This window comes from Anomalospiza imberbis, chromosome Z (genome assembly GCF_031753505.1).
Source record: "Anomalospiza imberbis isolate Cuckoo-Finch-1a 21T00152 chromosome Z, ASM3175350v1, whole genome shotgun sequence".
Classification (NCBI taxonomy): domain Eukaryota; kingdom Metazoa; phylum Chordata; class Aves; order Passeriformes; family Viduidae; genus Anomalospiza; species Anomalospiza imberbis.
Genome location: NC_089721.1, coordinates 13,437,550 through 13,464,939, shown reverse-complemented (window position 1 = coordinate 13,464,939; position 27,390 = coordinate 13,437,550). Strand labels below are relative to the sequence as shown.

The 27,390-nt window shown below is 43.7% G+C and overlaps 2 protein-coding genes across 5 annotated transcripts; one reads left to right on the top strand and one right to left on the bottom strand.

Moving 5' to 3' along the window:
• The first annotated feature begins 988 nt into the window (after positions 1-988).
• HMGCS1 (3-hydroxy-3-methylglutaryl-CoA synthase 1) lies at positions 989-15,633 on the top strand. 3 transcript variants are annotated; one of them, XM_068176161.1, is made up of 10 exons: positions 989-1,133; positions 5,501-5,958; positions 6,327-6,452; positions 6,969-7,133; positions 7,845-8,013; positions 8,133-8,303; positions 9,126-9,232; positions 9,566-9,691; positions 9,960-10,123; positions 13,224-15,633. In XM_068176161.1, exons 2-10 carry the CDS (start codon positions 5,511-5,513, stop codon positions 13,338-13,340), a joined length of 1,593 nt encoding a protein of 530 aa, XP_068032262.1. In that variant the 5' UTR covers positions 989-1,133; positions 5,501-5,510; the 3' UTR covers positions 13,341-15,633. The 3 variants fall into 3 exon arrangements, with proteins under 3 accessions (XP_068032262.1, XP_068032260.1, XP_068032261.1); XM_068176159.1 differs by lacking the exon at positions 989-1,133 and adding an exon at positions 4,281-4,321; XM_068176160.1 differs by lacking the exons at positions 989-1,133; positions 13,224-15,633 and adding exons at positions 4,281-4,321; positions 10,479-12,258.
• NIM1K (NIM1 serine/threonine protein kinase) lies at positions 11,057-24,865 on the bottom strand. Of its 2 annotated transcripts, none has more exons than XM_068176164.1 (4): positions 23,266-24,865; positions 22,490-22,868; positions 16,585-16,878; positions 11,057-14,647 (listed from the first exon to the last, which is right to left on the bottom strand). In XM_068176164.1, exons 2-4 carry the CDS (start codon positions 22,769-22,771, stop codon positions 13,898-13,900), a joined length of 1,326 nt encoding a protein of 441 aa, XP_068032265.1. In that variant the 5' UTR covers positions 22,772-22,868; positions 23,266-24,865; the 3' UTR covers positions 11,057-13,897. The 2 variants fall into 2 exon arrangements, with proteins under 2 accessions (XP_068032265.1, XP_068032266.1); XM_068176165.1 differs by having other exon boundaries at positions 16,585-16,853; positions 22,480-22,868; positions 23,266-24,864.
• Between the last annotated feature and the right edge of the window lie 2,525 nt (positions 24,866-27,390).

Here is a 27,390-nt window from a genome sequence, read left to right as displayed (position 1 = left end):
CCTTAGCAGTGTTTTTACCTGCCCCTAAAATGCTGGTTTAAAACTTTGGAATGGAGTGGGGTGAGCAAGCTGGTGTCTTCTGCTGCCTTCATCAGTCAGATCTCACAGAACCTGACAGCTGCTAAGGAAGTACATTTCCTTGACTTGAGCAGTGGTTTACAAACCAATCATCCAGGGTACAAAATTTGTATTTGACTTTTGTCAAGCAGCTTCCCATTTGCAACAGAGGTTTGTTCTCCCAGTTCTCTGGGGGTGTGCAGCAATGGATTAGGTGACAATAAATCATCGAACGGCCTAAAGGCAAGCGAAGCTGGCAGGAGGAACCCACACAATGACAATTTGTCAGAGAGCAGCAACCCCGTGATATGCGGCTTGGCACACGGAGCATTTAACAAGCTCGAAGGAAAATGTTACGGGAAGATCCAGGGCAGGGCAGGGCAGGGCAGGACATCCATCACATCCTCCGTGAAGCAATTCTGCTGGCAGAGCCCCGTGCGAGCCCCGGTGCTGGGGCACGCCGGGGTCAGGACACGCCGGAGCCGGGACACTTGTGGGGCTGGCTGGGCGGGAGCCGGGACAAGCCGGGGCCGGAATGGGCCGGGGTCAGGACGCGCCGAGGCCGGGGCCGGGGCCGGGGCCGGGGCCGGGGCCGGGGCCGGGGCCGGGGCCGGGACACTCCGGGCGGCTCGGGCCGGGACACGCGGGCACTGCCGTTGCCAGGCAACCGCCTCGCGCCCAGCCCGAGCCCTTCCTACCCTCACCCGCGGTCGGCCGCGCGCTCCCATTGGCTGTCCCCGCACGGCGCACGGCTCCCATTGGGGGTCCGCCGCCCCTGCCGCGTCCCCATTGGCGCACCGCCCTCTGCCCATGCCGCGTCACTTTCTCACGCCATTCCCCCCGCCCGCTCCGCCTGCCGCGCGCCGGGCGGGGGGCGGGACATAGGGCGTCCGCGGCTGTGATTGGCGAACGGCGCTGCCGCTCAGGCCGCGCGCCGGGCGGCGGGCGGCGCAGCTGCTTAAAGGGGCCGCACGCCCGCCGGAGCCCGGTGCTGTCTTGAGTGCGTGCGGAGTCACACCGGGAGCGACACCGGGAGCGACATCGGGAACGACACCGGGAGCCATCACCTCCGACGGGTGAGCGCGGGTCGGGCCGCGGAGGCACTCGGGCCGGGGGCGAAGGGCTGCGGAGCCGCGTGGGGGAAGCACGCGAGGGGCGACAGGGCTGGGAGGGGGAGCCGCACGCAGGGTCGGCATAGCTGGGAGCGGCTTCCAGTGGGTGCGAGCGCGTTCGGAGGAACGCCCGTAGCGGGGCAGGGGGGGAATAAAAAAAATAAAAATGAGAAAAAAAAAAAAAAAAGGATAAAATGCACCCCAAAAAGGTGTGTCAGGGTGTCCTAACTCAGGTGTTACCCTGCATCCCGCGCCAGCCGCTGTCCGGAGCATCACGGCCCGTAGGGCGGCGCAGCGAGCGACGCTCACTACCCGGGCAATCAGGTGTGTCCCGAAGGAACCGCATCCCGGAATGGGGGTCCCGGCCGCTGCCTGCCGTCCTGCCCTGGGGGGAGGCCCCCGGCTGTGTGAGCTGCGGTGAGCGGCTGCTGCGGGGCTCCGCCGGGCTCTAGCCCCGTCTCGGAGGCAACCGAGAAGCCTTCGGTGTGTCCCTTAATTGCTTCCCAATGTCGCGACTGCGTCGCCCTCCCAAGCCGGGAAAGGCAGACTGAGCGTGTCTCCCGGCCCGTGCCACCACCCATCGCCCATGCGAAGGCAACCAGGTGCTGCCCCAAGGGATACAGCCGCCTTCTTTCCTGATGGCGTTTGCCGCAGGATGTGGGCATCCCGGCGCCCACCCGTGTTGTGACGGAGCCTCGTGCTTGGATGTGCCGCCATCCCTGCGGGTGGGGCCGCACGGCTCCGTCCAAGGTTCCGTCCCCGCGGCTCTGCGCAGTTTGCCTGTATCCCGGCGCACGGCGATGAGCGAACATCCCGCGGGGATGCCCGTCCCAGCCCATCCCGCCGCCCGCAGCTGAGCGTCCCGCCGGGATGTGGCAGCGGTCCGGGCGGGAGCGGCGACCTCTGGTGGCGGCACGGGTGTCGTGCGCGCGAGTGTCACCTGCGGGCCCCTGCGGGGACGAGTCGGTGATGTCGCAGCCGGGGCTGCCACGGGCACAGCCCGTCTCACCGGTCCTCTGGAGCCAAAGGCATCCCTTATAGCAAACAAGGCCGGGACTTATTTTCTACCTTTGAGTAAAGTGTTGCGTTAGAATTAAAAACTTAGGTAGGAAATAACAGAGTCAAATTGTTGACATAGTATGTTCAAATTCCTAAGAAAGACAATAATGCCACCAGTCATTACAAGCGAACATGTTTCTGATATCACAAGCAGAAAGAAGTGGCTTGTCTTATGCTTTTCGTTCATTCCTAGCAGAATCATAAGGAGACACGAAACAAAGCATGTTTCTCATTTTCATAAATCAAAGCATGTGGGGTTCGTGTTATTTTGAAACAAATCATACTTCTAAGAAAGTTTTCATTTTCAGTAAAAACTCAGGATGTTTTTTGCTGTTTGACGAGGAAGACAAAAAACTGTCTGTTTTACACTGAGTAAACAAATTTTTTTTCTGTAATGACTGACTGACTTAAGATGTCATATGTCCTATTTCCTTCAATGGTCAGAGTACACTTACAAAGCAGTGATTCTCATGGCAGTGCAGTCTAGCAGCCCAGACTGCCACTCTGCTAAGTGTGACTGGTGAACTTGATATTTGGTGAGCCTGGGAAGACAAAAGAAACACCCACCCTTTAGTTGTGTTCTACACAAAGTTTTCTGATGACAGAACTGCAGCAAGTAATAGCAATTGTATGCCAGTTTTGGCATCTCAGAATTCTGCAAGGAGCAAGCACAGAAAACACTGGTTTTCATCAGCTCTCATCAATAATATAATTCCTTTTGGCATATTGATTTTCCCAATAATTCACTGCTTGGTTAAAAGCTGCTGTTCTCCTATGCCCGTTATTGGTCAAGTCCATTACGTGCTCCATGCAGCCTTCAGGGAGACCTCGCTGCACCCTTTCAGTATTTACAATGAGCTTATTAAAAATTAGCTGGAGAGGGACTTCTTGCAAGAACATGTAATGACTGGACAAGGGGGCATGGTTTCAAACGAGAATACATTTAGATGAGATATGGGGAAGAAATTCTTTAGGGTGAGGGTAGTGAGGCACTGGCACAGTTTGCCCAGAGGAGCTGTGAATGCCCCATCCCTGCAAGTGTTTAAAGCCAGGCTGGATACATTGAGCAACCTGGTCTAGTAGAAGGTGTGCCAGCCCATGGCTGGGGGTTTGGAATGAGATGATCTCTAAGGTCTCTTCTAACTCAAGTTATTCAATGATTTCTGTATAAATCTTAAATAAAGTTAGGCCTTTTGAGATTCTCTGCAGCCTCCAACTTTAAGCTTTCTGGTCTTTGGAGCTCTACTCTGGGTAGATGGCTCACCCTCAGCATGGCTGCCAGACATTGATAAGCTGGAATTTCCTTTTTGAAAAAAAAAAAAAAAAATGAGGTGTTTTGTGCCAGAAAGCTGAAGCTCGAAGCTCTTTTCCCAGCTGGTACCTTGTGATGTCTCTGTGGGCAGCGTATCTCCACTCATATGGGAGCCAGAAAGTGTCTTCCTGCAGTGCCTGTGCAGATTTGGGGTAGAACACAGCTCTTGGAGGCAGGTTTTGGACCCCAGCGCTGCTGTGTGTCCCCAAGCCGTGTGTGTGACTTGTTCACGGTGCTGAGCAGGGACATCCCTTGCTCCCCGCAGCTCCCGGGCACGCTCCCTCTGGACCAGCACACTCCCTCCCCTGGCTGTGGCTCCAGCGAATAGGTGATGGCCGCTCCGCAAACAGCATCAGCCTGCTGCTGTACCATAACAAGTCCAAAGTCCCGCCCGACAGCTGCCAGGAGGCAGGAATAATTATGGGTTTGCTCAGTTTGTGGGCTGTTTGTGGTTTTTTATCTGTCTAGTTTAAACCAAGATACGGCGATACGGCACCGCTCCGCTTTGCAAATAGAAGCGAGGTGCCGTGGGCTTGTCCAAAATAACAAACACAGCCAAGACCGCACAGGAAGCCTCCCCACAGCGGGGGTTCGGGCGCTCGCGAATTCAGTTTTATTTCCCGTGGGAGTTTTTGTCCCGCGCCGGCCGGCGAGGCCGAGCGCGCTGTCCCGGCCCTTCGCGCACCCCGGGCTGGGCGGCCGGGCCGGCTGCTGCGCACGCGCGCTGCCCCCGGCGCGCATGCGCACCGCGGCGGGAGGCGGCCATGGGATTCCGCAGCGTGTAAGAGGCGGGCGGCGCGAGGGGCGCGGGGGGCGGCGGGGCGCTGGGCTCAGCCCGCGGCCGTGGCGCTGGGCTCAGCCCGCGGCCGTGGCGCGCTGTCACACCCTGTTCGCACATTCCGCGGCTCTCGCCCAGCTCCCGGGTGGGTTATGGATAGCCTTGCCGGGGGCGGGGGCGGCAGCACGGGACACAAGCAAGGCGAAATCGGTTCTTTTGCTTAAAACCGCGCAGAGCGCTGTAGGGCCGTTCTCTGTGCCCTTACGCAGCTGGTCCTGGCTTCTGGAAGCTTGCAGCCGGGCACGGATGGGACGAGTGCCGTGTCAGGATGTAAGCTGAGGAGGATGGTGCCGGGCTGTGTAACTGAGGGAGGGTTGAAGTAATGGGGTGTAGTGTGTCCTTGGGAGAAGTAAATCCCCAAGTGTGGTGACAGGAAGGTTGTGGGGTTAGGATAAGGTAACTCGGCCTATCAGGGAGAACATCGTTCATCTTAGCTCATGAAATACTCCTCCAGGTATGGTATTATCCAGTGTTTTGGAATGCCAGAATAGAGTATGCAACAAATAAAAAAAAAAAAAAAAAAAAAAAAAACAAAACAAAAAAAAAACACCCCTGAAAACAAAAATCAAGAAAAAACACCCCACACTGAAATAATTCTGCCTTGTTGCAAGTGTAAACAAAACAATGTGACCTATGTTGCTTTGTTTAAAAATAAAAAAATACTTTGAAGAGTCCTGGCCTCTCTTAAGATAGTGATTTCCTAGTAAGGGTTTTCAACTAGCAATGCTAATAAAAATGTCCAATGTTTCTAGCTTGGTTATATGCAAAATTGAGACTTTGCATATAAGCAGAAGTAAGATACTGAACATCAATTTCTCAAACACTTAACACTTGGTAAGTGTGTGTTTTGCTTCAGAAGGCTTGGGTTTAACCTATGTCTGTTCATCTCCGGGGCTGAAATACGTATTTCCACTTAATAAAATCTTATAAAACTAATGATGTTTACAGTATGTTCATACCGAAGCTTCACCAGAGGCAAAGGCTTGCCTTTTGCAAATGAGATTATAGAGTACTTGCAACGCAACTTTTTCCTTACAAATACAGGAACTAAAAGTAGGCTTCTCTAAATATATGTGAGTACATCATGTGGTTTTGTGGTTTTCTTTTTTTTTTTTCTTAAAGATCTGCCACAATGCCTGGGTCTCTTCCAGTGAATGCTGAATCCTGTTGGCCCAAAGATGTGGGAATTGTGGCACTGGAAATATATTTTCCCTCTCAGTATGTTGACCAGACAGAGCTGGAGAAGTATGATGGTGTGGATGCTGGCAAGTACACCATTGGGCTAGGCCAGGCAAGGATGGGGTTCTGCTCTGACCGTGAGGATATCAATTCCCTCTGCTTGACTGTGGTTCAGAAGCTCATGGAGAGGAACAACCTTTCCTATGATTGTATTGGGAGATTAGAAGTTGGAACGGAGACCATAATTGACAAATCAAAATCTGTGAAGACTGTCCTGATGCAGCTTTTTGAAGAGTCTGGTAATACAGATGTAGAAGGAATTGACACCACCAATGCATGCTATGGAGGCACTGCTGCTCTTTTTAATGCTATTAATTGGATTGAGTCCAGTTCCTGGGATGGTAAGTCAAGGGTATTTTCTTGAAAAGTTATGTCACCCTCACATCAGTCTGCCCTACAATGACAGCAGTCATGTTTAACCATATAAAATTGAGAGGGTAAACTGTTTTTCTCTTCTAAAGTCTTTTTCTTAAATGTCCTGGGCATTTGCCACTTCAGTTATAGCATGAATAATGACATAACTACTAATGTGAAGGTCTTCTGTAAATTTTGGTGATTGCCAATTGATATGTGGGAGAAAAGACAAAATTGAAGAGCCCTTTATTCTTGGTGTCATCTCCTCTATAACTATAGTGTAAAAATTGCTGATGGATGTTAAGATGTGCCAGACCCGTGGCTTCTCACTGTTTTTCCTGTGTATTTTTCCCAGGACGCTATGCCCTCGTGGTGGCTGGAGACATCGCTGTGTATGCCTCTGGAAATGCCAGGCCCACTGGGGGAGCCGGTGCTGTTGCCATGCTGGTCGGCCCAAATGCACCACTGATTTTTGAGAGAGGTTAGTCCTGTGGGAGAACATACACTGTTCAGGTCAGATTACTGCATTTGCCCTGGAGCCTCTTCCTGGTTTCTGTGCCTTGCTGAAGCGGCAGATTAACTCCCATTAATGTCAGAAATTGTTCCTTGTCTCCTCTTGCTCTGGGCTAACTCAGCCAAGTCCAGTTACTGGATGCAGCAGGGAACAATTAGAGGTGCTCCTATTTGTTTTATCTCCTTGAGGATTCTCCAGTAAAATTGATAGAGTAATACTAGAGCTGAATAAAACAACATTCTACTTCTAGGACAATATGACATTCCTTTATTGCATGTGTTTGTTATGCTCAATCCTACTCTGCTTTACAGTCTATTGAGGACTGTGTGAAACCTTACCTTAAAAGACCAGAAGTGCCATGGAAAACTGCTGAACTGGGGCCAAAACTGCTTCTTTTCCCACATGTTCCAACTGGCACACCCCAATTGACTCAAAGCAGCTGAATAAACTAATTTGCATCTTTTGTCGATTTCTGTCCACCAGGGTTGCGTGGAACCCATATGCAGCATGCGTACGACTTCTATAAACCAGACATGGTCTCTGAATATCCTGTAGTGGATGGCAAGCTCTCCATACAGTGCTACCTCAGTGCACTGGACCGCTGCTACACTGTCTATCGCAACAAAATCCACGCCCAGTGGCAAAAGGGTGCGTAGCCTCTCCGGATGATACTGCAGGATTGGCAGATGCTTGAGTGTGTACCACACAAGCAGTTTTAGTATCTGATCTAAAAACTAGTGTGTGAGTCTCTCCATGTTTGTATGTTCTGAAGTGATCAAAATATTTGCTTTCTCTTGTAAAAAAGTGATTTATTTCTGTTCTGCCATGGCTAAATTCCTGACAGTCTGTAAGCAGTAGTCTCTACAGGCATTTGTTGGGGTAAGATATAATGCCTTGGTTAAAAGCATACTATTACCCACCTCCATCCAGGCTTTTAAGAAATTTAGGTTAATATTTAAATGTTCTGTAATTATACTGATTTTTTTTTAACCCAATATGTTTAGTAATTGCTTCAATTATATTAAGAGGCATAAGTGTGAAGAGAGGCAAATTAAGTAGATTATTTTGTCAAAATGCTGGGTAGAAATACAGAGATCCTATTAAACGTAGCTTTTTGTTCTAGAGAAAGAGCAAACATTGTTACCTGGTGCATAAGGTGGTAAAAAAAGAATTTTTAAAAAGAAGCAGTGTAGTGTGTTAGGTGCGCTTGACAGCAGTAGTTAGTGTTACTTGTATGTTTGTGTCTCTGCTATGCCAACATGTTATGATGACTGGTGTCCTGCCAGCTCCCTGCTTTATTTCCATAATTGAAGTGAGCACTAAACAGAGGTTGTAACATAACACTTCTGCCACTTCCAGAGGGGACAGACAGACGTTTCACCTTGAATGACTTTGGATTCATGATCTTCCATTCTCCATACTGTAAACTGGTACAGAAATCTGTGGCTAGACTCTTGCTGAATGACTTTCTCAGTGACCAGAACCCAGAAACAGCAAATGGTGTTTTCAGTGGTCTGGAAGCTTTCAGGTGAGAATGACTGCTGTCTTCCTTATCCACATAATCTGTTACACATCCAAGATGTTTTTACCTTCTGCTACTTAGTAACTGGTTTTGAACTTCTTTTTTTTTTATTCTCTTTTGAATAGGGATATAAAACTTGAAGATACATACTTTGACAGAGATGTGGAAAAAGCTTTTATGAAAGCTAGTGCAGAGCTCTTCAATCAGAAAACCAAAGCTTCGTTACTTGTATCCAATCAGAATGGAAATATGTATACCCCTTCAGTCTATGGTTGCCTTGCCTCGCTTCTAGCCCAGTAAGCTAAAAATTGAGAAAAATAAAATTGAGAAAAGCTGTTTATGCGTAAGGTCATAACAGGTTTTTTCAGAAAATTGTTTTGTAAAAGCGTCATCTAGCAAACCTTTCCCTACAAGATTGCCTTAAGCAGAAAAACTAAAGTTAAAACACAATTCTGCACACATATTCAGATCAGGTGTCACACAGATTGAAAAGGTCTGTGTCAGAAGCTGATGCAAAACAGCTGCTTATTGCCTTGCAAAGTAGGGTCTTATTTGTAAGGTAGTGTTCTCAGCCCCACTTTTCCCCCTCTTCCTTCCCCTAGAAACATTCCTCAAGTGGAAAAAATCTGAATGTCTTCTCTCTCTTACTATAAGTAAAGCCAAATTAAATTAGCATTTAATTAATATTTTTTTTCAAATACAGCCTTTTACAAAATCATATTAAGTTTATATTAAACCACTCCTGGTTTCCTTTTTCCTGTTTCCTGTTTTCTTTTTTCTGTTTTCTTTTTTCTTTATTCTGACACTGTCTTCCAAGATGTGTTCTTTTTTTTTTTTTGGCTTTAGTTTGCTTAAGAGTGAAATCTGTCTGCCTTCATCATATCTGGGGCATTTCTCATGCATGTTTTGCTCCAGGCAGCTTTCAAACTCATCACATAACAGCAGTATTTGAATTTGTTTTTTTAAAAGCCAGCATTTATGTGCATAGTATGCTAAATATGTATTATAGACACTATAATTTGCTGATTGCTTTTCCAAAGCTAGATGCAGTTTCTAGTTATTTAAAACTGGAACTTTGGCTTAGTTCTGACTTTAAAAAGCTGTTGTATGATTTGCAGGTACTCCCCAGAGCAGCTTGCGGGACAGAGAATCAGTGTGTTCTCATACGGCTCTGGTTTTGCTGCTACCCTGTATTCCATCAGGGTCACACAGGACGCCACTCCTGGTGAGTGACTGGAGGTGATGTCATTTGCCTCCCTTGCTCAGCTCGCTCTTGATGCCTTGTTGCACAACCCACTAGCATAAGGAAACCTGCAGGGCAGTGCCTTAATGACAGCAGTGCCGCACTGAGAATGTCTGGCTCCAGGGCATGTTTAAGTGCCTCCTTGAACAAATAAATAATAGTCTTCAAACTCTGTTAAATATTTTGAGTTGGTAATTGGGAATATTTTAAATTACTAATCCTTCAGATTCTATAGGTGAAGTACTTTGAATGTTCACATAGTAGTGTGCAGTTCTCAGTACTGACTCTCCCTTACATGATTGTTCTATATTGCAGGTTCTGCACTGGACAAAATAACTACTAGCCTTTCTGATCTCAAAACAAGACTTGACTCAAGAAAATGTATTGCACCTGATGTCTTTGCTGAAAATATGAAGCTCAGACAGGAAACACATCATTTGGGTAAGAACCTAATGTCAATCATTCCTAGTTCTCAAGTAAAATGCTTATCACTTAATCCGCCAGACTTTAAATGATTAGGGTGTAGAACGAAGGAAATGTCCTACCCTTTCTGCTTCTAAGTAGCTTGTGTTAATTTTGCCCAACGTGTCTGAAGTAAAAATGGTGGGTTATTTTTTTTCTGTCTCAGTGCATCCAATCTGCAAAGGCCTGTGTTGGGTAAAACTCTTACCAGGAAACAACTAACAGTGCGTTATTCCCTTTCTTACAGCCAATTATATTCCACAGTGTTCAGTTGAGGATCTCTTTGAAGGAACATGGTACCTTGTGCGTGTGGATGAAAAACACAGGAGAACTTATGCCCGGCGGCCACTCATGAGTGATGGACCTCTGGAAGCAAGAGTTGGAGTTGTCCACCCAGGCATTGTTCATGAGGTGAACACTCGGCACTCTTTTAAAATTTGATGTAAATGATGGAACCACTTACATGTTTGCCTTAGCATGTGCATGTATGTTAAGAGGAAGTGGTTTTACAAGTTACATTGAATACTTTGTTAACACATGTAACATACATTTCATCATAAAAAGAACAAAACTGCACAAGAATGAAAGAGGAACATACTGGCTCTTCTCACACGATCTGTTTGCATGAAGCATGACCAATTTGATTGACTTGAGGCCAAGCCGTCCATTGTAGCATGAATGTTGTTTGTGAGTTGGACTAGCCATGAAGTATGAATGTCTGTGAACTAGAAAACTCTATTTAATGTTTTTTTTCCCTTCTTCTTAGCACATCCCAAGCCCTGCTAAGAAAGTGCCAAGAATCCCTGCAACAACAGAATCTGAAGGCGTTACTGTCGCCATTTCCAATGGGGAGCATTAAGATACCTCTGTGAGGTGGGGAAAGAGACAAGGTGTGAGGGCAGGGTGAGAGAGAGAGAAAAAGGATTGCAGTAGCACTGAAGTTTCAGTGTACACTAGTACTTAATTGGAGCATGAAAAATCTGTTTAGGCTCCTTGAAAAAAATCATCATAATTTGGTGTGCTGATTTTATAGTATTTTCAGAACACTAAAATCAGGAGTATATTGGAGATAGAAGGACTTGCCAGGTGCTGTGGGGATTCCTTAAAATATCTGAACTTTTTTAATTGCTGAGAAGTAGTCAGTTACAAAGTCTTCATACACAGAAAAAAAAAAGGAATCTTCTGCCTGCTCTTCCATGTAAAATGACTTGAAACCTACACTGTTACTAGTACTCAAGTGTGTGCAAAATAGTCCAAGCTTTTAATGTTAGGGTTCTCAGTGCCTTGACAATAAGCAGTCAACCTTCTGAATACTGCAATTCTCTTTCACTTTATCACCTTCCCTTTCATCTCCCAGTCTGCCTCCCATCACCCCATTGCTTTGGGACAGGCATAGAACCAAGAACATCCATTGCTGGAATAGAACCTCTCTTCCCTGTCAAAGTGACTGGATCAAGAACAGCTAGGCTGACAAGTGGTTTTCTTAGAAGAAACTGTGATCCACTGTGTTAGTTACTATGTAATTCCTCCTAACATCTTACCTGATTTATACCTGCATTTTAAGCACAGGAGACTGGGAGGAAAAATGAAGAAGAAAGGAGGTAGTAAATTTTTTATTCTAAAGAAAGGGGATCATTGATTTGACACCATAATAGATGGTTTAGAATATCAAAGACAGCCGAATTTTCAAATAAAATTTAGAGCTATTGTGGAGCTGTTTTAATTGGCAAACGAAGGAAGAGAGTGATGTTTATAACTTTGTCTGGAACGCTAGTCTGTTAGTTGTCTTTTATATAATACATTTCCAAAAGACTCTTTCTAGCTTTGAATCTGGCTTTGTACTTTGAAGTCCTTCTCACTATTGGTAATACTGTAGGAGTGGAGTCTTTTATTTCTTTCCCCCCTTCCCCAGTGTGCAAGCTAAAGCACATTTTGCAAGCAGTAGATAGATTTACAGTGGTTATGGGGAGTCCATTCTGGTAGATTTTTAAAGCCCAGATTGGAAATGAACTATGATATGAGCCTTTTAAGCTTGTAATATATATATATATACATACATATATATGTATATATATATTTAAGTTGAACTAATGTACAGAATGAAGTTTCATTGAATTTATTTCTTTGCTAATTCTACAAAGTTACATTATCTAATATAAAGTAGCAAACAATGATTTCTGTTAATTACATTTTTTGTGTGTGTGTAATAAAGTGTTTGTATTACTTGTCACTCACTAGGATTTGATAACTTACTGTACTTGTACAGTCAAGCCTTGGTAAAATAGTTGTTTATTATAAATTGATGAATACTAATCTGTTTGTTCTGCTGAAAATGATGGAGCAATGCATGATGATAGTGTTTGCAAGTATTTTGGTTTAGGTTGCCCTCATGAAACTTAACCTTGGCACCTATAAAACAAACTGTCATGGAACAAAGTCCATTGCTGGCAGTGGACAAGCCAAGAAGTGAGCTACTGGCACAGTAACCTCACAGGTCTGTGAGGCTGATCCTTTATTAAAATAAAGTTTGAGATATTTGAAACCTGTTGGAGTAGTGCGGACTTGTTGGTTTTTTAGGATGGATTCATTTTCCTTTAACAGGAAAGAGGAAGCTGGCTCTGGTAAAAACACAGAGTTGTGGGGTCACAAGCTGTGTGGACATTCTGCATCTTTCTGCTTAGCAATTCCGTTACAAAAGTGGAAAAAATAGAGTTGCTTAGGCTGGTGTAAAACAATTTTATCAGGGCTATGTTTCAAGACAACTTAAAATGCTTTCATATGGAAACTGTTTATAGTGGAGGAATTAGTACCCACTTTATGAAATGGAATTAATTACTGTTTTATAAAAAGTGGTATTGTTTTATTTACCCTCAGGAATTCTGTGGAGGCTTGGTTCTTGCTTTGTACACAGCTGAGCCTCACTGAGTTCGGCTTCCCATACACGGCTTTTCAGAGTCATTCCACTGCTCATTTATATGAATTACGCCCTCTAAAGTGAAATTGTCTCATCGGTGTCATAACAGATAAGCCATCCTGCCTTTAAATGTGAGAGCACTGGCTGTACCTGTGTACACCTTGTGTTGGGTATCTTTCCTTAGCTAAACTCATAGGTTCTACCTCTCAGCTTAGGCATGTCAGCTGTCCCTGTTCAGAGAACAGCTGCCACACTTGTCTTTTGCACTGGAGTTGATGCTGTTGAAGATCTAAGCATAGAATAAGCGACTAAAGCTGAAAATCAGAGCACCTGCATTTTGGTGATGCTCAGAAAAACTGGAGTTGTCAGACTGTCCAGCTTTTAACTTGATCAGTGATCAGGTGTCACAATCAGCTTTGTGTGAGCTTTGGTTGCCAAAGCAGGATGGCAGGAGTGAGGACAAGCCTGTAATGCTCAGTGAATATAAGCAGATTTTGCTGCTGCTTGCATTCAGCTGCTGCTAACAAGGGCTAAGGCAAGAACTTAAAACTACATGGGTTTTGGAGTATGCGTAAATCTTTATTTATTGGAATGAAGCTGGAGTCCAAGCAGTTCCAGAGTGGTAGAATCGTGCAAGCAGTGGAAGGCGTCACAAGGGTAATTGATGGTAGCCCAACCAGTCAGGCACCCACGCGTACAGGGTTGAAGTACTGAATCCTGATTTGTCTTCTGCAATTATGACAAGTTGGGAACTGCAGCCAACAACAGCTTTGATGTTTCTTGAAAGAAAATAAAATGCTTTTTAAAAATTAACTTGTAAAATTTGATGAGGAAGTTCAAAAGAATTTGCAGTTGTTTAGGTTATAGTCTGGTCTCTGCTTAACTTTAGTTCTCTGCAAAAACTGTCCCGATTTGCAGTGGTGAAGTTGTGTTTGGCTTACGTACAGCTTTCAGAAGTTAGCTGTTACATGCCTGTGCAGAGAATCTCCCAAACAGGTAAAGTGCAGTAGCATGGTGCTTATTAAAAGATCCCCTCCGTTCATGATCTTTGCAGTTACTGGTTTCTTGCTCTGGCTATACCAAGTATATGGAGAAATGGTCAAACAAATGCACAAGAGCTCTGGTTTTGAGTGCTTCACTGCTAATTGAGAAATGCAAAGAAAATGAGGCATTTTTGGTTTATTCAAATGTTACAAAAAACACTATAGCTTAAGGTTAAGTAAATAATCCCCTTTGTCAAATGTGCTGAGCATAAAGCCTGCAGTGCAGTTTTATAAAATAGAACACAGCTTGGATGTGTGCTTAATGCCACTGTAAGAAGTGATTCCGTTCCTCGAGTCGTCTTCTTTTGGATCTGGCTGGGACATGATAGGGACACATTCAAGTGCCCTTTTCTTCTGTACTCTGTGCAACACGATTCTGTAGACCCCTGTTATGGAGCTGCGTGCGTCTCTTCCCCGGTTGTTCTGAATGTGCTGTTCTGTTATTCCCAGATCTTCCAGAATATTTTTCACTTCAATTTCTTCTTCTTTTAGTGTACTGATGTCTGATAAATATTTTGGATCCAGTTTAAATGTCTGTAAAGGTTTGGGGAACTGTATTCCTTGCATCCATTCACTGTTCATAATCAGTTTGACAGAGTATCGCTTGGTTGGTACTGGCTGAAGGACTCCTTTTATCAGTTTCTGGCAATTTTCTGAGAGGCAGGGAGGCAAAGTGTATGTCCCTTCAAGAATGCACTTTTTCAGCTTGCCTACTGTATCTGCCCGGAATGGCATGCTACCTGTCATCATGAAGTATAAGAGGATTCCCAGTGCCCAGATGTCTACATAGATGCCGATATAGTTTTCATCTCGGAAGAGTTCAGGAGCGGCGTAAGGAGGAGAGCCACAGAAAGTTTTTAAAGTTTCATCTCTTTTACTTATTGTACTGAATCCAAAGTCTCCCACCTTAACACAGGTGTTACTGGCGTAGAAGACGTTTTCTGCTTTCAGGTCCCGGTGAATGATATTATTGTCATGCTGTGGAAGAAGAGGAAAAGTTGGAATTGGTTTGTTTCCAGGAAAGTTCTCAATAGCTACCTCTAATTGGTTAATTATCCTGAAGGAGAAAGGGAGTTATCTTGAGCAAATTCAGAAACTAGTATTGCAATTGGAAAAATTACTAAACAAATTTAACTTAATTCTCCAAGGATACAAAAACAAGTAGGGGGAGAAGAAGGATGCAGGGATTTTTTAAGCACAGCACTCTCAGCTTGTTAACTATTAGCAACTATTTTCACTACGCAAATGTGTGAGGGCAGCATGACTAATTCTACAAGACTAGACACCTTTCATGTGCAAAATCTGTATTTTCTTAGGGTTCACAGCACTTGTTTTTGCAGTTACTACATGTACCTTATAGACTTAAACATTTAATTCACCAACTGATCATTATCACAGATAAAGTAAGAAATTTGCTACCATTACATTCTGTGATCTAATGTCTAATGTCCTATGAGGAACTGGTGGGGGCAAGAGAAAAGGACCACAGCATTGGGCTTCACAGTACTTCATGTTGTAGGACAACCAAGTTTAGTGGTGTTCTAGTTTTAGAAATCTATAATATGTACACCATAATTTCTACTTGTTTCCATTGGAAATGCCAGTAAGTAGCTACAGACTCAAACTGAATTTGCTCTGCTTAGTCATGACATACCTGTCTTGATTAAAAGTTTAGCTTCATGTTTGGAATAACTAGAAGGAATGGAGAAGCACACTCTGCCTTATCCTTTGAAGTAACATCTTACAGTATCTGGAGGCAATAAAGAAACCCTTTGGCATCCGATTTCAATTTTCATCAGTAACAGGCAGGGATTCTTTGTCCTTGTGGACTGGCAGCAGGGAGGTAGGATTTATGTAGCCTGGATGTGATGACTTAGCAAAAGTGAAATGGGCAGAAGTCTCTGTGTACAAATGAAGAAGTTGGCCAGCCTGATAGCCTATGTTTAATTCTAAGAAATAGATGTGGTGCAATTTTGAAATGTAAATTCAGTTCCTGTAGTTGCAGGGTGCCTATCCTATGGATTAAATGTTGAAACTAATCCACCACTTAAAGCACGTACGATCATTTCGTCAAAAAAAACATAGGAAATGCATGCTGTTTATGTAAGCCACGAGCAGTGTGTGATGCAGTCTCCAGACGTCTGACCTGGGATCACCCTTGTTTCTGACTTCACCAGAAGCTGTTGGCAAGGAGGACAGGAGCCACCGGAGGGCACCCTGAGCCAGTTTTAACGAATGCTGCTTCTCAAACTTGTAGAACAGTTCTCCGTGTTTTTATTTTTTTGAAGTAGCTGTAATCACTCTGCAAAATTTAGAGATGTACCGAAGTAATTAATTGCTCCTTTTCTGCCTTGACAAGATGCTTTCGTCTCTACACAAATAACATCATCCTAAGTGTATGTATTGAAGACGAGGCAAGAAGTGACTTGTTGGGTGTTAACCTCACAGATTTGCATCGAAGTGAGGACCAGGAATTGACTGTCTTTAAGTGACAGATTTACGCATTCATTAATAAGCAAGCCGGATGTTTGCAACACCTAACCAGCCTCTCTGGAAGCCGAAGAGTGACTGATCCTATGTTTTGAAACAGGGAGGGAAGAAAGGAAGCTTTGTTCACTGGTGCCCACAGCATATTAAAGCAAATAGAGCACTGGTGCTAGAAGAGTGATTCTACCCACCAGGTGTTTCCACTCTCCTCCCAAAAGCTGTCAACAGAGAGTCAATAACTTGACGTGGACATGAAAACCCTCAGATACCTTTAACAGCTCTTCTATAGCTGGTAGAGGTTTTGCTTTTTAGAAATGTGGGCCTGAAATTTTGGGTAACGGTACATCTGCTGTTGAAATTCAAAAGAAATATCCACAAAATGAGCTCAGAGTAGTGAGAGGCAGCATGCCTGTGTAAGAGCAACTTACCATGTGCTTCACAGCAGACACAATCTGGGAGAAGATTATTTTACACTCTGTTTCTAGCAGCTTTCCTTCTGTACTGATTTTAGTGAAGAGCTCCCCACCTCCTGCATACTCCATCACCAGGTGCAGTTTTGAGAGTGTCTCCACCACTTCATACAGCCTGATGATATTTGGGTGGTGCAGCTTTTCCATGCTGGATATCTCACGAGACAGCAAACGTTGTGTCTTCCTGTCTAGCTTTGTCTTGTCCAAAATCTTAATTGCAACTTTCTCTGAGAAGAAAAAGATTTTTCCCATGTTGTTAATGCAATAGGTACAAATGGTAATACCATTTACATACAACGATGCTTAGTTGTAGAGGTGCAATAAAATTTCACCTCATCAGTATAAACTAAGCTGCAGGGGCCTACTAAACCCTGCAATCTTTCACACAACCCCTGCCCCTTTCTGTCTAGGACATGCTACTCGGTGCTGGGGTAAGTGAAGGCTGGTAGAGTATTCCAAGGGCTGATCAAATCATCTGCTGCCTTGGTGTGCTTTGCTGTGACAGGCTTATACATGTTTGAAGGTACAGCATCTGCTTTTGGTGTTCACTGCTGGTAGAGAGAGTCTGTGCTTTTGTTGTTATCTCAGAGCTCCTCAGATGAGCTGGGTACTTGGAGACTAATAGAGGTGTGACATTTATGTGCTTTGTTTCCCACCAGACAGACAAATTTGTAAGGAATTTAGAGGCTTTGTCTATTTTATTCTGAGCAGTGAAGTCGAGTAAGTTGCAGGGATCCTGTAAAACAGCAAATCTAGCTGGCATATACTGTTCTGGTAATACAAAGCTGCTGTTAAATCCTACATGTTTCTGGAAGCCTACATAGTGAAGCCAAAGGCCACAAAACACATATATATATCTGCAGCTGTACCACATCATCAGGGTAGCTCAGAGCAGTATGAATAGGTAAATCACAGTTGCCCTTACGTTCCTGTTTTAGTCTGTAGGTTACAGCTTTTGTCTTTACTCTTCTGAACACAGCCGGTATTTGAAGGATTAGTCTGGTTAAAACAGGTTTACAGTGGCTTTGTATAACTTATTAGGACAGCAAAATTAAAATGGATCACAGCAATAAAAACAACTATTTATTCCTGGGAAGAAGGGATTCTTGGTTGTTCGGGTTTTTTTTTTCCTCCCTCAAGACTATCTTAGTCAAACAATCACCCATTTCTTTAAAATTTATCACTTTTAATAAATCTTTCAGAAAAAAACTTCACCTTTGTTTCTAGTCAATGGGAATAAATTAGAAAAAAAGGTATTGTTCTCTTGTTGCTGTAAGAAAAGAGAGAGAAGGCTATTATATTTCTATAGATGTTCAGGTATAAAAGCATGCATGTTTTTACTGAATATTATCAAGTTTTAACTCAAGTTTAGTATTTCAACTTATCTAATGGAATGTTAAGGATACTTATGCATGTGTCTGTACAGATCAAGAAAACTCCATGTTTGGTATATTGCATTTTTTTAGTCTGATATAGAAATCAATTATCTCCCTACTGAAGTGCAGAAGATGATTGAAGCACATGTGATTCTTGTGGAAGGTGCTGAATTATCCCTTGACATGCCTGTTTTCAGGAGTCTGTGCTGAGTACAGGGCAGTTATTCTGGTCACACTGCTTCTCTCGGACCTGAGGGAGAGCCCCTCAGGGAAGCAGGTACCTCCTGTGTGGTGTGGAGCTGGGTGAACCAGGAGGAAATGCAACTACTGACAGTGACTGCTGACCTTGTGAAAGACCCTTGTCATGTTCATAGCACATTGATCTCCTAAACCAAGAGGAAAGAGCATCAACTTGCAGTAGGTTATATTTGCAAAACTAAATGTTTACGACTCTTATAATCTTAACCATGTAAGCTGGGGACATTTGGGCTTTAAAATAAAATATTCTAGGTTAATATTTTCCCCTTCCATTTTGCTCTGCTTTTCCTCCTGGTAAGTTTTTCTGCTAATTTTTAAAAGGAAAGAGGAGGAGGAAAAAAGATTTTGAACTGAAGACCTTGATCCTACTCAAACACCACCATAAATCAGGACCAAGCTCCTTTAAATCTACATCATTGCAGCTGCAAATGCATTCTATGCAAAGAAACCTGACACCTTCCTTTGCTTTTCTAAATTCTTCCTTTCTGCTTCCAAACAATGCTTGGTTTACAAAACCTCTATTACTCTTGCTTAGCAGCTGTGCTGAACAGGACATTTTTAGCAGGCAGCTTATTTACAAAAATACTTAAAAAAGAGTTGAAAGAGATTTTGATTGACCATATGCAGTGTATGAGGTTTGAAAAATGCTAGGTGAAATCTTAGCACCACAAACTAGGAAAAGGTTGGGAAATAGTTTCAGGAAGAAATGGTGTATGCTGTGATGGCAGAAGGACAAAATATACAAACAAAATCAAGTTTAAATTGCTTAAAAAAAAAGCAAGCTGGGTGCCTGGACATTCCTGCTTTTGCAATTGGTGTCACATTAGACAGACTTCTTACTAGCTATAAATTTTGAATGCTTTTAATTGCTTCTATTCAGCTGTGCTTCTATTCAGCTTCTCTCACACTTCCTTTGTCAGATGGAAGGCACGTAAAATAATATACAGGGCTTAGGAACTTAACAGTCCTTAGCAAGAAAACTCCATGAATTTCTGGAGAAAATCTCTGCCAACATTCAGGTTAATATAGTGGGCAAAGCTCTTGAATAACACAACACACATAGAAACATAAATCAGAAAAGAACTCTAAGAGGCACATCTACACGTCTTTTAAGTATCTCCAGGGATGGTGACTTCATCAGTCACTGTGGAGCCCATTCCAAGGCCTGACCACCCCTGTGATATAGAAATTTTTTCTAACGTCCAGCCTAATCATCAACCTTTCCTGGCACAATTTGAGGCCATTTCCTCTTACTCTGTCCCTTGCTTCCTGGGAGAAGAGGCCAATCCCCACCTGGCTACACCCTCCTGTCAGGCAGTTGTAGGGAGTGAAAAGGTCCCCCCTGAGCCTCCTTTCCTGCAAACTGAACACCCCCAGTTCCCTCAGCTGCTCCTCACAGGGCTTGTGCTCCCCACCCCAATTCTGTTGACCTTCTCTGGACTCTCCAGCACCTCAAAGTCTCTCTTGTAGTGAAGAATTCAAAACAAATGAAACACAGAATTTGAGGTGTGGCCTCACCAGTGCGCAGTACAGGGGGACAATCCCTGTCCTGCTCCTGCTGGCCACACCATTGCTGATCCAGGCCAGGATGCCATTGGCCTTCTTGGCCACCTGGGCACACCCTGGCTCATGCTCAGCTGCTGTCACCAGCACCCCCAGGTCCTTTCCAGCCACTCTGTCCCAGCCTGTGGCACTGCCTGGGGCTGTTGTGACCCAAGGGCAGGACCTGGCACTTGGCCTTGTTGAACCTCACACCATCGGCCTCAGTCGCCATTGATGCAGCCTGTCCAGATCGTATGCAGAGCCTTCCTGCCCTCCAGCAGATCAACACTCCTGCCTAATGTGCTGTCACCTGCAAACTTAGTGACATTAATCAGGGCTGGCCCCAATACTGAGCCCTGCAGAGCTCCACTAGTGACTATCCAGATGGATATAATTCAATTCAGCATCACTCCCTGGGTCCAGCTAGCCAGCCAGCTTTTTATCCAGTGAAGAGTGTACCTGTCCAAGCCATGGGACATGGCACCCACATCATAGCACCAAAGATTTTTCTGTGTTTTCTAAACAACCAAGACAGCCCTTGTGAGGGAAACAAGGTTCATCATCCAGTATGATCCTGAAGTTTTTTCCTCTCTGTCTCCCTCTCTCTCTCTCTCTAGAAATCATGTGTCCTGCATCAACAGATCACAAGGGCAACAGAAAAGCTCATCTTAGTGAAAAACAAAATTGTTTCCTCTTTTGATACACGATGTTACAGGAGGGAGACCATACTAAAACTGGCAGTAACTGAAGAGCTGAACAGCCCTCTGACATATACACCACCCTCTTCCACAGAGACCAGACCAGCATTAATGATGAAGCCTTTTATTTATACAATCAGATTTTAAAAAAAGACTTGCACTCATTAACACTGTGCAGGAACACCATTTCATTGCCAAGACAGCAATGTGTATCTACGACAAAAAATGGAATCCGCTTTGGTGGTGGTGAGTGTGTATACATGAATGCCTATGTACACATTCCTGCTCTTCTGTACACATCCAGAAGATGTGCCAATATATTGGCACAGATAAACTCACAGGCAGAATGAGTCAGAAAATATTTATCTTTCATTCTTCCTTTCTCATGATAGTTACAAACTTAGCAACAATAAACCAACTCCCTTTCCAGTGAACAATGTAACCAAAAAAAAAAAAAAAGAAAAAGAAAAATAATTTTAGAGATTTCTGTTGAAAAAGAACCTTTTCCATAAAAAGAAAAAGTACAGTTTTGGTTTTGGTATTTAGTTTGTCCGAGTTTACTGTATTCACTGAAGTTCAAAATTTTTCAATCAGCTCTATTCAGATACTAAAGCAACCTGTTTCCTAAGTTCAGCAAAGGGTTCATCCAGATCAAATTTCTAACTGCCTTTTGTTAGCATTCTTTGTGTTCTCAGTACAGGAGCAGCATTTCCTCCAACAGTAAGCACAAAACAGTTACCTCAGGACGAAAATGAAATATCACAGAAGAGGAAACAACTTGTGGGCCAAGCAGAACAGATGTGCTTTTCTGAAACAAGTATAATCAAAACTCAACACCCAGCTAAAGCAATCCTTGGGTGTTGGCAGGTTTAAATGTGAAAAATTAAGTATCATTGGTTCTCCACTTAGATTCCCAGTGCAACAACCACTACACCTGAGGGATAACTGTGAGCTTTCACCCCTCTTAAATCTCAACTGAAAGAGGTGATTAAAGAAAATAAAAGTAGATAACATAGTTTCAGGGTATATCTTGTTCTCTCACCTGTAAGACGATGAAGGGAAGGAGAGCCAATCAAACTGAAATGTAAAGACTCTTAGAAGAAAAGCAAGATTGTAATGTACAAAGATACAGAGAAAACTAGTCACCCTGATGGAAAGCAACAACAATTTCTGTTATTGTCAGACAAACGCAGAACAGGACAGCTGACGACAAGTTCTTAGTTATACTTATGACTGAAGTGTCCACTGCAGTTACCTAGCCCTTCAAGTCCTTTCTAGAGGCAGTAGATAGGGTGCTTTGTATAATTAAAACAAGAAAAATAACTGACAATTCAACACAAACACCAGTTTGGCAGTACCACAGCTTGTTCCCCTGCACCTGTTCCTTCCACACCTATAGCCCCATCCTAGCTTTTTACAGTAAAGAACCATCAGCAAATGAGTCAGTTAAGTGGGCATAGCATGTCTCACCAAAATTACCATGACCAAATAAAATTTTTTGTCCATACTAGTAAAATTTGTGGCGAAACAAAGGAATCCTTGCTACCTCTGGCTGCAGGCAGAAGCATGACTAACCCACTATCCTGGGCATTCATCACCTGTATCCCTGCAGTCCAGGAGCTGGGGCAGGGAAGAGAGTGGATGGACAGGGCAGGTGATAGGAGGGGAGGCCCAATACCACACTTCAAATTGTGGAGTGTCTGAGCCACAGGATGTGTTAACTTCATGAAGCGTAGTGATGAACTCCACCTGTAATAGCTGCCAGGTAGAGAAATTGTTTCTAGTTTCTTTAAAGCCTAATCCAACCCTGAGCATTTATGTGTGCGACCCTATCTATAGATTAACTCAAAAGCATTAAAATACACACACACACACACACACACACACAAACACTCTATATGTGTATTTAAGGTTCATACAGCATTTTCTTCCCATAGGAGGCCATTTATATAGGTCACTCAGCATGCAGTAGTGCCTACCTTTGGTTAGGGAATGAATTCCAAGCTTCACTTGTGAGAAATTCCCACTTCCTATTTCTCCTCTGACTCGATAGAAGGCAATTCTCTTTCCCAGTGTTAATTCTTTCACCACTTTTTCATTATGAGACATATCCTGCATTAGTTTTTCAAATGGGGTCAGCCTGTGCTGGTTGCCCTCTTCATCTCCTTCATGACACTCTGGGCGCCCATCATCTTCTCCGCTGTCCTCGTGATGCCACCTGGAACAGTGGTATTTTCCAAGATTTCCTTCATTCACATATCCTGTTGTCATAGTCTATAGGGTAATCACTTCCCCATTTAACAAGATGTCCTGATAAGTTTAAATGAAGTAATTCTGTATGAATATGCAATCCTGCACATTATAGACACTGTGACAAATGCAGCAAAAGAAAATAAAATAGCAGCTTAAAGAAAGTCCAAAGATTAGTTTGAAAATTCGTTCAAAAACAAATCTGGCACATCTACATATTGCACGTCCTTTTCAGAGATAATTCATCCATTCCTCACTAATACAGCTAGTGTGTCAGGATCTTCAGCTGCAAGGTAAAAGAGGCTTTGCAATTAAAACTGCAAACTTTGTGCAAGAAAGTGACAAGGTGCTCGCTGTCTATGCAGAACATTTGACACATGCAAAATATTTGACACAAATATTCAGATTTTAGCTTGATCCTTTGAGAACTAACTTGATAGATAAAGGTCAAACAGAAAGCTGATTAACTGCTCTGTATAAATCCAGATACTTCTAGCTAAATTTGAATAGCTGACCTTAAGAGCGTAGTTCTCCTTGATTCTGGTAAAAGTCCAAAAGCTGACTGTAGGGATTGCCTTTGATTCATTCTTCAGCCTGTGAGCTTGTCACTGTACCTTGGAAATGTCACTGTGTGTGGAAGCCTTGCTGTGAAAAGTACGCTGCCCCTCTGTTTCTTTCCCATGGTGTGTTCAACAAAGCAACTGATTCTGCAAGATGACAGGAAAAGCATAAACTGTGCACTAGGCAAAAGAAATGCTGTGCCTCAGTATCCCTGCAGTCACATGGCAGGACAATACAGGATTAAGTAACTGCAATGTCACGTTAACCCTCCTTTATTTAGATGAGCTTTCTTTAACGCCTTGAGCCTTCTCAAAATTTTGCCAGACGCGTGGTGTTCCTGAGCAGACAGATGAAGAAAGTAATTAAAACCTTTACATAACAGCCATACGCTTCACTGAATGACAGCATGACCCATACCATTTCACCAGTTTAACTGGCAGCACAGACATAGAAGTACTTACACTAAATACACAAGCAACCACTTACCTTTAAAGCAGCACACTATTTTTTCTCTTCTTTACCTCTCTCTTTTAACCTTGAAAGCCAGGAATTGATCAGCAAATGCTGATCATGCAGCTGCATGCCTGAGGGTGGTGAGCTGGGCACGAGAGCTGAGACAGCTCAGGCAGTGGCAGCGCTCACCTCCCCTGATCCCAGTCTGCAGCACACCCGAATGATGGACACAGGAGACATCCAACTGCCAGGACAGATGCACCAGACTGAGGGGGAGTGAATCAGACCAGTAACTCACTGCCTGAAGCTTAGGTAGACAGTCACCTAAGGTGCCACGCTAGCAGAGGGCATGTGACATTTGCCAGGTGGAGCTGCCCTCTAAACCCCACAATCTCCTTCGTGAGCAAGAGGAAGAGAGGTCAGAGGCACAACCTAAGCACAAAGAAAAGATAGCTGGTGATGGTTTCATTAAATGCGAACTGGAGTGGCACAGAAGCCCTCATCTGCTCCTTCGGAGAGGCCAAGGTGACTGACCCATGTTTCGGGACACTGCTCCCTGACTTGAGACACATTGAAGAAATTTTGAAAGTCACTTTACCTCTCTGTGCTGCAGCCACATTGTGAGCAGACAAATCTGTCCCAGGGTGAGCAAGAAAGCCTGGCTTTCACTCAGAGTCTGTGACTCTGTCACTTCTCTGAACCAGGGACACTTCTAACTGTGTGTGCTGCAAACTCAATGGCTGATGCAGTTTGTAACTGGAACAGAGGGAGAATTTACTACATCCATAATGTCTTTGTTAACTCTTTTTGGCTTACTCATGTTTGAAGAAAAGAGGCCTTTTCATTGTTGACAGAAACTAAAAATAATAAATACATCATTGTATTATTCTCTGGAGCTACATAGAGTGGAACCCCTGACAAACACTCTATGTGTACATACAGCTAATGGCCAAACCCTGATATTGTTATTAGGGAAGAGACCAAGTGACAAATGAACAAACCCTTCAGTGCTCCCCCACCAAGCCACTCTTTCTTAGCACTAAATGTTCCCCCTAATTTTATTATTTTATACCTCAGAAGAAAACAATCTATGTGGAAGGACACCCCATCCACATGCAAACTGAAAATCCCAAACCCCACATCTTACACTCTGTTTTTCCTCCATTTGAGAAAAGGACAATTTCTTTCAGGAGTGTCTGACCCACAGGTTTTCTGCTTTAACCTGTTTCACATCAAAATTGTATTTGAGGTAATAAAAAAATTCATTATATGAAACTGGACTGTATTTCACAGTTTTAATGGTGGATGACACTCTAGCAGAGCAGGGCTTTTGGAAGCCAATTGTCTGCTGTACAGTGCCACAGTCATTCAGAGGCAGAATTCTGGCCCCACTCTGCCCTTTGGTCTTGAGAACAGCAGCACAGGTTGTCCACATGAAAAATCTGGAAACCTCCATGAGCAGTGTCAGGCATGCCATGTACAAACTGTAAAATAGTATTTAACCACATGTCTTTTGCTGGGCAGTGACATCCTCACCACCAAAAAATAGCTGTAACTTATGGCTATAACCTCCAGAGTGGCAGATATGGACGATTCTGCTCCTGCAAAAGAAGAAACACAGAACTACCACCATCTTCTGCAAAAATTATCAGTGCCCTTGCAGTTAATTGGCTGTACAGAAAAGGCTGACCGTGTAATAAGAAGGGTTTCCTTCAAACAGACTTCTGTAGACAAGCCCCTCCTGAGTACATTCCATCAAGGCACAGAAGGCAGCTAGCCCAGTCCATGTGGATCACGGAGACAAACCATATGGGAATGCCACAACCTTGTGGGGACAGAGGAGTCAAGAGAAAGGCAAAACTGCATTGAGGCATCAGCACATGGCTCTTCCTGAATTTGCTCCTGCAGAATTTTTCCTGGGGCTCAACATGCTGTTTTTTTAGAGCACAGACTACCATTAATCTCCCTTTCAGCCTTGACATGTAACTGTCAACCCTGCAACCTCCTGGCACTTGGCCAGCTGGCTAGGTTTCCCCTGTCTTTTGAGATGAGCTATTTCAGTATTCCTGGTGTTAGCAGTATATATACCATCTATTTATGGCCTACATTCCTTCTCGTAATCAAACCCAGCAAAATCTATCCTGATATCATATGAAAGGGCACTGACTGTAAAAGAAAATAATTCTAAGAGAGAAGGGAAAAACAAGGAAATCAGGAGCGATCCAAATACAGTGAAGGACCAACGTTTTTTTTTTTCCTCCTGTCTGGCTGACTGGTGAGCAGAAGAGCTTCACAAAAATTTATCGACCAGATAATCACTTAAAAAAAACAAAATAAGCAAGCAAAAGAAAACCAAAACCCAAAGCAAACCACTATAAAAAGCATCACGAGACAGTGAATGAATGTATCAATCCTTTAAGATCTAACATTGTTGTTGTTTAACCTCGTTTTTTAAACTGACATTCTCCTCCTATTCTAAGAAGTGCTACATACCCTCAGGCTTCAGCTACAGGCTCAGTTTAAACCCTGTATCACAACTCTAAGGAAGTTCAGAATGACTGTAAAAAAAAATTAAACCAAGAAAGAGATCACTGGGTATAGAGAATTTGGTTCCTAAAATCCCATCTTGACAGATAGATAAAAACTGACCTGGTTTTAAGAAGCTTTGAATGGAGCACATGAAAGCACAGAAGGAGCTAGACCAGTGCTCTCTGATAGCACTGTGTTTTGCAAATTGGTCTCTTTCATTATATCTGTCTTTCAGAGAGGCAAAAATCCACTCGGCTTTGTGTGCTGAAACTGCTGCAGTTCCTATTAGAGTAAATGTGAAGGAAGTTACACTGGAGGGTCTCCTACCACTCAAACTGTCAGAATACCAGGTGGTTTTAATGAGGATGTCACTGGATATTGCAACTCATTCACCAGAGTTCCCTTTTCAGCCCCTCTGCTGTCTAGTCTGAGGAGATGGGGATTTTTAAGGTATTTCCCTAGGGTAGGGGATTAGTTAAATTTTTTTAAATTCCCTTGAACAACAGCATGTCTCCTGCTTAGTAGATTATATGCACCATGTGCCAGCTCTGGATCAAAACTGAATTTAAAGTAGCAGGGATTTTTTTTAACTCATCGGTTAGAAAAATATCGACCCCGTTTTTTGAGTCACAGCTTTGAATGTTCAGTTACAAGAAAACAGCAACAAGCTACTATACTCCTGTGAATAGAAGACCTATCTTTTAGAAAAGATTAGACGCCAGCAGAACAGTCCTGCAAGACCTGTAGCACAGACCACAGGTGACACAAAAGCTCTGCTCTGCAGACAGACACCACAGGGAAAGTAATAGCTCAACTTCTGTGCTTATGCTCAAGTAATATTGAGTGCATGGCGGCCGTGGCCAAAGCAAGTCAACATTTGTTCAGGGTTTGTCCTGAGCACATTTCTGATTTGCACGAGAAGCACTCTTAGCCTTATTTCTGTGAATGCCAGAAAACAGAATGACTATATAAAATACACCCCAGAACTTCAAAGGAATTATTTAAAAACGCCCTCCAAACCCAACTATTCAAAATACAAAATACAGCACAGTTACAGGCTGAACAGAGACCTCTATGTTCCCAGCTCATGTAGGAGA

Coding starts and splice junctions, on each gene's coding strand:
- HMGCS1 (XM_068176159.1), top strand. Junction 5,959..6,326: donor TGAGTCCAGTTCCTGGGATG/GTAAGTCAAGGG, acceptor TATTTTTCCCAG/GACGCTATGCCCTCGTGGTG. Junction 10,124..13,223: donor ACCCAGGCATTGTTCATGAG/GTGAACACTCGG, acceptor ATTGGAATGAAG/CTGGAGTCCAAGCAGTTCCA.
- NIM1K (XM_068176164.1), bottom strand. CDS start 22,771: ATGACAACAGGATATGTGAATGAAGGAAATCTTGGAAAATACCACTGT. Junction 16,879..22,489: donor TGAAGCTTGGAATTCATTCC/CTAACCAAAGGT, acceptor TGCATTAACAAC/ATGGGAAAAATCTTTTTCTT. Junction 14,648..16,584: donor TGTCTGCTGTGAAGCACATG/GTAAGTTGCTCT, acceptor CTTCTTCCACAG/CATGACAATAATATCATTCA.